This window comes from Notothenia coriiceps, unplaced genomic scaffold (genome assembly GCF_000735185.1).
Source record: "Notothenia coriiceps isolate Sejong01 unplaced genomic scaffold, NC01 NC01_scaffold00033296, whole genome shotgun sequence".
NCBI lineage: Eukaryota > Metazoa > Chordata > Actinopteri > Perciformes > Nototheniidae > Notothenia > Notothenia coriiceps.
Genome location: NW_011365997.1, coordinates 108,338 through 119,000, shown reverse-complemented (window position 1 = coordinate 119,000; position 10,663 = coordinate 108,338). Strand labels below are relative to the sequence as shown.

Here is a 10,663-nt window from a genome sequence, read left to right as displayed (position 1 = left end):
GTGAGATTTGTTTATAACCCAACCCTTTCTCATACTTTTCCACAACTTCGTCCCTGACCTGTTTGGAGAGCTCTCTTTACTCTTCAGTGTGTCATTTTCTCGCTTTGAAATGCCACTTGCTGAGGTATGGAAGACTGAGGCCATCTACAACAGGTGTATATATACAGAGATAATGAGGCACTTGATTTAACACAGGTGAACTTTACTTAAATAATTTGGTGACTCTGAAGGTCTTTGTTTGGGCTAAATGGCAAAGGGGGTGAATACATATGCACACACCACTTTTCAGTTTTACATTTTTTTTATGTTTTAAAAGATGCTCTTTTTTTTCACTTCACCAATTTTGACTGACTTTGTTTGGGGTCTTGCCATAAAATCCCCCCAAAAATATTATATATATTTATTTTTTTGCAAGAAAATAGGAACAATTGCAAGGGGTGTGAATACTTTAGCAAGGCACTGTATGATCCAATGTAGCAGCTGCTTAATCCGTCCAAAACTGTATGTCATGATACTATTTATGTCTGCCAAACAAAACTATTATTTTTAACCAACTCTTGATTAATAAAACTAACCTCGTCCATGTTTGCAGACTGCCTTAACCCCAATGCTCTTTATAAGGTAATCAAACATAATCACAGCAACAAGCACGTCAGTACTTAAGCTGGGAACATCAGAGTTAACTCCCTGGCCCTTTATTTTTCTGTGAAATTCATTTCCTCATCCAGGCACTCAATGAAATGCATGCTTCCATCCCTGCATGTTGCTTATGGTAATTATGGCTGTTGTTGTGGGCCCACGCACACTGAGTGAGATGATACATGACAGCTAATAAGGAGCATGTTCTTTGACAAAAGAACATTATCATCTACACCCGTCAAGGAAGATACTTCATCTGGGTTCAGTGGACATCAGAATAATATTTTTAATTCTTGAACAAAAGGAGGTCTCCTTGAAAACTGCTTTTCAATCTTTAGAAAAAGTCAAAAGTGAAGTCATTCTTTGATATAGCCAGCCAGTCAATTGGTTGTTAGGCAACCATTACATAAATATAAAATAGCATGAGAAGGAAAAACTAAATGCATGAGTCTTCAAAACTGCCTTTTCGAAAACAAATCTGTACAAACTGAAAACTGGATCTGTTTTATTTGATCCCCAAATCGTAAACAGTCCAAATGACGCAAACTCTTCTGCTGTGCCCAGTTGGTGTCGGTGTTTACCCCATCGGCCTGGCAGACCAAAAATCACTCTCACAGGCTCAATTTCCTCTCCCTTTCACATTTTGATCCCAGATAATTCATTGCTTTCCACTACTCAAGCCTCTTACACTCAGTTTCATTTTACACCCTGCAGGCGATTCGGATCTGAGATTAAAGCTTCAAATAATGAAAGCCTAGTTCTGCTGTAGATCACATTTGAAACTCCAAACAATTACCACACATTAAGCAGAATCAGTACAAGAAGTATGTCCCTGATTAAGTTATTTTAATTAAACTCACACATCACTGTCTTGCTTCGAGAAAAAGCGTTGATTCACCTGAGCAGAGTCACTGTTAAAAGCCCACACGCACTGCCTGAAAAACACATTACGCTTTTTCCTTTCGCCACACATGAATGAGCTTATTTGTTTCAGTGAGAGTGCATTACGGAGAGTCTTTCTGTACATTAGCATCAAGGGAACGTGGGCCACGGCAACTGAAACGCATTATCTCAGACCTGATGTACGCTGAAAAGACAATTACACAGACACGTTGGTGGGGGCCCAAAAGGTAAATGCAAGGACGCAGCCACGTTTTCTGCAGACCCGTGGCCTTACCTCAATTCTTCTCAATGATGAGTAAAAACGGATGACTAAACTCTTCAGATCCCTTATTTTGTTTCTACATGTTCTCTGCTTTTTTCTTTACAAGAGACAGGAATGTGGGAGACATGCACCAAAGAGTTTTGGGTGGATTTGAACCGAGGTATCTTTGGTAAGTTGTCAGATTTCTACCATGTGTTCTGTCAAGGAGACGCTTTAAAGTGTTATTGAATTTCTAAGTAACCAACAACAAAAATGTCACAAAAAAAACCTTTAGGAGAGGCGGGATACAAAATAAACATTGATATATATTATACGACCTTCAGCACTCACTGGATCGGTTCGCAACCGAGTGTGAAGCGGCTGGGATGAGGATCAGCACCTCCAAATCTGAGGCCATGGTTCTCAGCAGGAAACCGATGGACTGTCCACTCCAAGTAGGGAATGAGTCCTTACCCCAAGTGAAGGAGTTCAAGTATCTCGGGGTCTTGTTCTCGAGTGAGATGGTATGTAAAGGATTGTTCATGAATCTTTTTGTATTCCTCAGGCAGTGACTCTGTGTCCAATACAACAGGGAGCAGCTGCAGAGACTCGTGCTTACACACAAACACATCACACATGGGTTTGTACTTTCAGTCTTTCAGGCTATGGAGCAATTAAAATGGTGACTTGCTCAATAGCACTGCAACCTATAGGCCTACAGGAGATGTCAGATTTCAGAGATGAGGCGACATTTCTCAATTTCTACACCTCCATATTATTACATCATTTAAAATGTAAAGGTGCCTTGAAGAGAAATCTAATAAACATAAAATGTTATGTTTACATTCAATGTTTTTTCTCGCGGAAGCGGCCGAGATGTGTTTTCTCCGCAGGGTGGCTATGTCTCCCTTAGGGATAAGGTGAGAAGATCAGTCATCCGGGAGGGACTCGGAGTTGAACCGCTCCTCCTTCGCGTCGAAAGGAGCCAGTTGAGTTGGTTCTGGCACCTAATAAGGATGCCACCTGGGCGCCTCCCTAGGGAGGTGTTCCAGGCACGTCCAGCTGGGAAGAGACCAAGGGGTAGACCTAGAACCAGATGGAGGGATTATATCTCTTCGCTGGCCTGGGAGCGCCTTGGGATCCCCCAGTCAGAGCTGGTTGATGTGGCCAGGGAAAGGAACGTTTGAGGCTCTCTGCTGGAACTGCTACCTCCGCGACCCGACCACGGATAAGCGGGAGAAGATGGATGGATGGATGGATGGATATATTATTATAAAGGTGTTTTTGCTAAAACATAGCAATACACTCCACCTAGATATCCACCTACATTTCCTATTGTGCTTTATCCACATCGAATGAATGTCTCTAAAACCACCTGAAAGTCGGTATAATCTATACTTTATGTACACGTCATCTAATTTATTTCAATAAAATAGCTCCAGTTTCTGATTTCCTCAGCATCTACAGACCTTTTTCAAGACACAATGAAAGTCATTATCTACATGACATGTTATTTAGCTGTTGCTTTCCTCCATAAAGCAACTTACATACACTTTGATAGACATGCCTACGAGAGCAATTTAAGGTTAGGTATCTGGACCATGGACACTTTGACATGTTGACTGCAGGGGCATGGGACAGAACCACTGCCCTCTGATTGGTAGATGCCTATTTACCCTCTATGCCACAGCCAATAAACTGGTATCCCTCTAAATCTGCATTTGAATAGTGCTATGTGGGCTGTGTGAGTCCTTCAGCTAGTGCAAATAGAAAAATGCACTTATAGGATTATGAAGTGTTTAGACACCTCTTACACTCAAGTGATGCATATAATGTTGAATGTGAGGTTATATTGCTTCATTAGAGATGTCATGTCAGATGTTAACCCTGAGAGTAAAATCCTCCTGATTTTCACTGAGAGCTCTTCCATCTCATTTAGATTATCCTGTGACATTGTAATATTCACTGGATCAACCTTCCCATTAGCACACACTCTCCCCTTTTCCACTTTGTCATTCAAGCTATAAATAAAACCATTTTCCCTTTGTGTTTTTCCGTGGACCAACTGTGACACTTTGAGCTTGATATTTCTTTAAGCAGAAACTTTTAGCTCCTGGAAATATGTATATAATATTTGAAAATCACACATATATTACTAAAAGCAGAAAGGAGTTTGTATCTTGTGATTATCAAACAGTGAAATTGGTTTAAATGTGACATCAAAATAGGCCATTACTTTGTCTTTTGACCCCTTATGAATATTTTAAAACTCATGTTGAGGATGTCTGCTGTCATATGTCTCCTGAGAAAGACAAAAATCCCTTTATTTTACATAATTGTTCTTCCTTTTTAGAGCGAGAGAGGGCAACACCAGCACAAAGTCCTAGAATATTAATGCTGCTCGGCCTGAAGTGAGTCATAATGAAGTCCTGCTGACCATCTCAGAGGAAGACACTGAGAAGCCTGAAGTAAACAGTGTAATTTCTTCTAAAGTATGGAAGATATATGTGTATTTCTGTTTTAGTAATTGGTAATGACTGAAGCACCGGGTATCAAACAAACAACAGACTGCGGTGAGTCATTTGAGTTGCAAAGACATGTAAAAGATAATGGACATTATTTCATTTGGCTGACGCTTTTATCTAAAGCCACTTACAATAAGTGCAATCAAACACGCAGATGCAAAAAGAATAACATATATTTCTGCAAATACATTGGCTTTTTATTATCCATTTTAAGGGCTAATACACTAGCGTCATATGCCAAACCTTTCTAAATGCTTCATACAGTAGAAGGAATTGTTTATGCATATTATTTTTCTTTTCATAGGCCAAGGTGTAGTCGAAAACAGGGAAATATGAATATTGCTCGAAAGACCTTCAGCATACAGGTGGGTCAGATTAATTTACATGGGACAATGGCAGATTAAAGGGAAGATCCACCTTTAAATGGGATTTTCCTGGTGGTTCTTTAATGCAATTTATGAGGTGTAGTGATTGTTAAAAGGGTTATTTTAAAAGTAAGAGCTTTTTTTTTATGCAATTTTACAATGCCATTCCTCTAAGTATGTGAAAAGGCCAAAATGTTGTAGACATGTCACTTTTTATGAATAAATTAATTAGTTGAATATGTTAACATTCAGTCATTGAATCTCTATTAGCACTGGGGTCTGAAATTCCTGCACGCGATTCAGGTTGCCACAATTCAAATTGATTCAAATGTTTGATTTGTGTAGGTTAAAAACATGTTGGTAACATTGAGCATGATTTCAATCCACAACTTAACAAAAGATATAACATAGATCAAGTTATTTCATCTGGAAATATTGCTTATTATATTTTTTAATTGGATTGAAGCGAAATCCACTTAAAGCAGCTTCAATCCAAAAGTAAAAAGTTTAAACAAGTGTGTCCACTACTTGTCTCCACCTGTTGTTTCTAGCAGTCTACGAGTTTTTCTTTTCTCCCACTGAATCTCCAGGTGTTAAGTGGTCAGAAAAATAATGTCTCCAAGCAATCTGCGTGGGCTACAGCACTTTACCCTGCTCCTCCGCACTGATTCATCTACTAACAATTCAGAACGTCATAGCAGGGGGCACATCAGCGTTACTGTATAACTTATTCAGACTGACAGCTCCTGAGGCGGGGTCAGATCAATGCTGAGCAGAGGTCTTACAGTATAGTTTCTCTGGTCAGGATAATGCAGAGGAAGATAGATTGAGGTCAAATTGTAATAGTAATTAATTAAGAATTTAGCCTTGGGTAAGTAAATATAATATTTTAGTTGAATGGTCTTTTCTCTGCCTCACTAAGAGTCGAAATTGATGTGAGAGTTGTTTCCATGGTAATATTGCAAATGTGCAAATTCACTGTCTTGCCTTTTATTTACAAACCACTTTGCTGCCATCTAGTGGACACATGGTAGACGTGCACAGTAACGGTTTTACACACACAGCTGCCAGAATAAAAAGCAAGCATATAACATTATTCTTAATTCTTTCAAATGGTTAACGAAAAAGTACTCATATTTTAAGAATCCATAAAGTTAAAATAAACAGGTCCTTTCTATTCGTGCAATGGAGCTGTTGTTGCTATGCAGGGACAGTTTACTTTTTTGTTGTTTCTGTAAACTTTTGAAAAGAAAATAGATTTGAAAAACAGCAAATAAATATAACACAGTAATATTTTATTAAAAATCAGTATGAACGTCTAAATAATAAACAAAACCACGTTGTGTTATTTTAGCAACATTAAAATGGTTTGTTTAGGCGCTGCAGTGGTGCAGGTATTTCATTGGCCAATGACGAAGTCGCCGAATATAATTGGTCTACGCACAGTCCCTCTCTGTAAGTATTCCTACTAGAAACACGGTCCCTTAGAAATTGAGGTACCCAAATGATAAGGGTATTAGCTTCATATTAAAAGCCCTTTTTAAGACAATTTACGCCAGTGTGACTGTTGGATTTTTTAACGAGAAGTAAAGAGGGAATGATACGCTTCTGTTGCTAGCACTCCTTATCTTTTTGAAGGTAATGTATCAAACTTGTATCCTTGTCATGGCGTGCTAGTAGCCTTGCTAATTGGCTGACATGTTCCTCTCGGGCAACGTTAGCCAGGTGTGACTTGAACTCACAACATTAGAACGATATCTTTAACCTACAATTGGCTGCTGCTGTTATACATACGGAACACTTTAGTTTTAACGGTAACATTTAGTCAGTAGTTAGCGTGTTTTGGAAAATAGCATCTGTAGCCACCGCTAGCTAGCTAATGTTGCTGCACAGCTAACACAGCTGCATGAGTGCAAACAATTAATTCAACGGTGTTCAGCTGCTGCTTATGGCGAAGTGGATGTCTACAGTAACCTACGAACTAATTAACTGCGTCATTTTGTTATGCTTATCAACAATATCACACCATAATGTTTTTGAAAATATTAAATATAATCTCTCATTTCGGTTATTAAGGTTCATGCACTGTTGCTGCTAAGACTGTATTCCCATAACGTTTTGTTTACCTACACATCAGCTATGAATTCATTTCCAACACCAAAAATCATAAACTAATGTTAATCTAAATGTAGCCCTATTCCCATCCACTGAAGGGGCATCAATGGGAAACAAATGTTGAAGGGGAAACTGACTTCACCACCAGTTTGCAAACTATTGTTGTCTCAGTAAGGATTTGGTATACAGGCTACAAAAACATATCCCCCTGTGTCATGGAGTTAAGAGTTAAAGTGTTAAGTAATATTTGATCTGGGTGCATTTATTTATTTCCGGTATGTCATTTTGTGTTTCCACAGTTATGTCTTTCCACCAGGATCGGGGGAGTCCCAGGGGGCCCCCAGGTCAACAAGGCGCCACTCAAAACTACCATCCCACCAACATGAGGGCCCCCCCACCCCAGCCTCCTGTTCCCCCGTACCACTACGACCCTCAGGCCCCTCCTGGCTCAAGCTACCATGGAAACAGCGGCTACATGCCTCAACACTCTGACTTCATGCAGTATCCTCCACCAGCACAGTCCCACCCCCCTAATTCTCTCAACCAGTGCCCGGTGCGCCCACCTTTCCCCAAGCCCCCTCTCCGGCAGGGCTTCCCTGAACCCCCGCCTAACTTTCCCCCTCCTCCCCTCCCCAGCTCCACAGGTGGTCCCACATCAGGGTCTGCTCCGAATGCCTACCACCCTTACATGATGCCTCCTGTGCCCCCACCACCATTAGCTCACCAATCCATGCCACCTCCTATAGCTTCTCAATCTATGGGCTACCACCCTCCATACGCCATGAACTACCCTCCCCATCCTCCTCACCCCCCTTTCCCTCCTCCTGCATTTAGCCCCGGCTACAATCAGAGCCCCAACTCGTTCAAACCCGAGCAAAGCTTCAGGCAGGGGCAGCAGTACAAGTACGAGAAGCCCATGGACAACAGGAGGTCTCCAGAGAGAGGGTATCGCCAGGAGGAGCACAGGCAGAAGGGCTTCGGCTACCATGGTGACAGGCATAAAATGGAATTCCCTGCAGAGAGGAAGGAGCGCGTGAGGAGTCCAGACAGGCGCGGCAGGCCGGAGGGGGGGCGGCACAGGCCTGAGTACGACAGAGGGCACGCCTCGCCCGCACACAGGGGCAGGGATCGCAGCAGGTACTTACATAGCAGTAGCTCTCCTATGGGATCAATGTGTGAAATGATTTGATCTCACAGCCACGTGTGTGTTTGTTCTCAGGGAGAGGTACCGTCACAGAGAGAGTCGGAGGTCCCAGTCGCCTGACCGGCACAGGAAGAGGCCTAGAAGGTACACACGCTGTCCATTAAGAACTGATGTGAATTACACATTTCCACCCAAACTCTGCTTACTGCTGGGTAAAAGTCTACATCTTTTAAATACCTTTCCCCTTGTGTAACTTTAGCTCTTAAATCAACCAGAAACTCGTAGTAATTTGAATTCCGCATATCAAATCTATTGTGTTGCTTTCACTTTGTCTCACATTCATAAGAATCAGAATTCCTTTATTATTCCAAAAGCGGGGAAATTAACAGTGTTATGGCAAACGTGGCATGGAAGGTTAAAAAAGAAAAATGGCAGGCAATAATAACAAATAAAAGCAGACATTGGTAATAACATAAAAATAAAGAGAAATAAGTAAACTACCATGGCTAAATAATTAGTAGCAACAATGTAAGTATAAGTAAGTGACATAGTCAGCATATTATTAGTATTGCAACCTTAAAATAAAAAGTTCTGGGACATTTTTTAAAGTTGTGTTTTTTTACAAAAAGTGATTTTAGCACCAGTACAATTGCACATTGTGGCTTTATTTCACAAGCTCCCAACAGTCTGTGTTCATTTAGCAATTACAGCTGCCTCAAGAGTCCCCTAAGCTTGGTCCTTTGGTCACATGAGAACCCGTGTTCATAACCTCCTCCTGGCTGATTGCAATAATTGTTTTTCTTTTCACTTCTCTGTGCTTTGCAGTCGTTCCACGAGCAGAGACCGTAAGCGCGGTCGCTGGGAAGACGAGAGGGACAGAAGGTCAGAGAGCTCGTCCGGCCCGAGCAGAGAGCGCAGCTACTCGTCCGTCAGGAGCCGAGAATCCGAGGAGACGTTCGCTGACAGGGAGCGAGAGCGAGAGAAGGAGCGGGACAGAGAGAGAGAGAAGGAGAAGGAGAAGGAGAAAGAGAAGGAGAAGGAGAAGGGAGAGGACGAGAAAGTAGAAGAAGACGCGCAGCTGAAACCTGCCTGGATCCGCTGCACACACGCTGAGAACTACTACTCCAATGACCCCATGGACCAAGTGGTACTGTTGGCATTTAAGTCTTAATTAATGATCCTATGCCCTGTGCTTAGTGTCTGATTGTTTTTTGAAACAGTGTTTATGCCCTTAGGCAGGAATTTTGCAAAAGTCATAGAAACGTTCTTGCCTGCAGGTTAAACCGGAGAATAACTCACTTTCATTTGTTTCCCATTAAAACTGATCTTTATCCACATGACTGGAAAAAGTAATCCTCACAAATATTCAGTCTGCAATTTTACTATTTTGTCTTTGAAGGTGGTGTTGAAGATTTGAATTGGCTGCTCTCAGACACGGTATCTTTTTCAGCCGCTCGGTTAATATCCAGTGCACAAAAGACGGCTCAGTCATCATTTGCAAAATCACCACCTTCATTCAGAAACGCTTTTCTTCACGTCTTTGGATCTGTGGGATAGTGCCGACTCCTTTTTCCTTCTCTAAGACTCTGACCTTTAGCAGGAGTCTCTGGGTGCTTGCTTCATGCTGTCATCAGTTTCCTTTTTATTTGCCACAAATTACACCTTCCGCCCAAGAGTCCCGACCTGTCTTTCAATAAAACCAGAGTGAAAGTAAATGTCTTTTCTGCGCCGACAGAGAGGACACTGCCTGTGGGAGCTACTGTAGATTAGCCAAAAGGGTTTTGAATCAGATTTAAGGTTCAGCAAAGTGAGGGCAGATGAAATGTAACTTTATTTGGTCAAATCATTGTCTAAGAAATCAATAGACATCTTTTCTGTGGGGTATACATTTAAAACATATGACTTAGCCTGCAAAATGAATCATTATTACTCACAAACACACAGGATGGAATTACCTAATAACCTTTGTCCCATTAGAAAAGTTGAATCCAGTAAAGAGAGACTCTTGGTGTGCACAAAATAAAGAAAGCCATGTTTAAAAAAAGCTGAGCTGCAGTCGAATTGTCAGTTTCTCTCAGGAACCTTCCTAACGCACTGAAATGACCCGGAAGTGCTTCAGTGGCAGCCATGATAAGAGCCGTTCAAATTCTCCAGGAAAGGAGGTTTGAAACTTCCTTTATAACCTCCTTTAGCTTAGGAACCACTGGACCTTCCTTTGACGAAAGGAGAGGAGAAAATGCTGCCCCACAATGCCTTGCGGCCGCAGCATTTAGGGCGAGGGGATATCACGGAATAAACCGATTATGACCGAGAAATGATATCATGAAAGTTACGGTGCTTATTAAGCATTTTAAAACGTATGTGGTAAGTTACCAAAGTGCTTTGTTTTGAACGTTCATCGGTATTATAATCAAAAAGAGAAATATGAACATTAGTTTTTACTGAAATGATCAACTAAAGTCAACATTTCACAGTCTTTACTGAGCTGTGTGGGGTTTAGTTAACAAGATGTTTCAACAATAAGTTTTTCTTCACTTTTTATTTCAATTCCACCTTTGGTAATGAAGAATATGTTTCTCTGTTGTTCATAAAGCATAAAGCAACAGCATCAGAGCACGGTGCAGAGTCTCTAGATGAGTTTACAGTAATCGTTCTTATTAGACACCCCTGTAGTCCGTGTCAGGGAATCATTTCCCCTGCATGTCCTCCTTCGCCCTCTGACGCAGCTGAC

The 10,663-nt window shown here is 41.3% G+C and overlaps 1 protein-coding gene across 1 annotated transcript in view; it reads left to right on the top strand.

Annotated features, from left to right (window-relative positions):
* The first annotated feature begins 6,154 nt into the window (after window positions 1–6,154).
* drosha (drosha ribonuclease III) overlaps window positions 6,155–10,663 on the top strand; it is a 90,099-nt gene continuing 85,590 nt past the window's right edge. Inside the window, exons 1-4 of the mRNA XM_010789741.1 lie at window positions 6,155–6,311; window positions 7,088–7,925; window positions 8,008–8,076; window positions 8,758–9,079. Of these exons, the coding sequence (XP_010788043.1) occupies window positions 7,090–7,925; window positions 8,008–8,076; window positions 8,758–9,079 (1,227 nt within the window). The 5' untranslated portion in view covers window positions 6,155–6,311; window positions 7,088–7,089. The remainder of the gene's footprint in view (window positions 6,312–7,087; window positions 7,926–8,007; window positions 8,077–8,757; window positions 9,080–10,663) is intronic.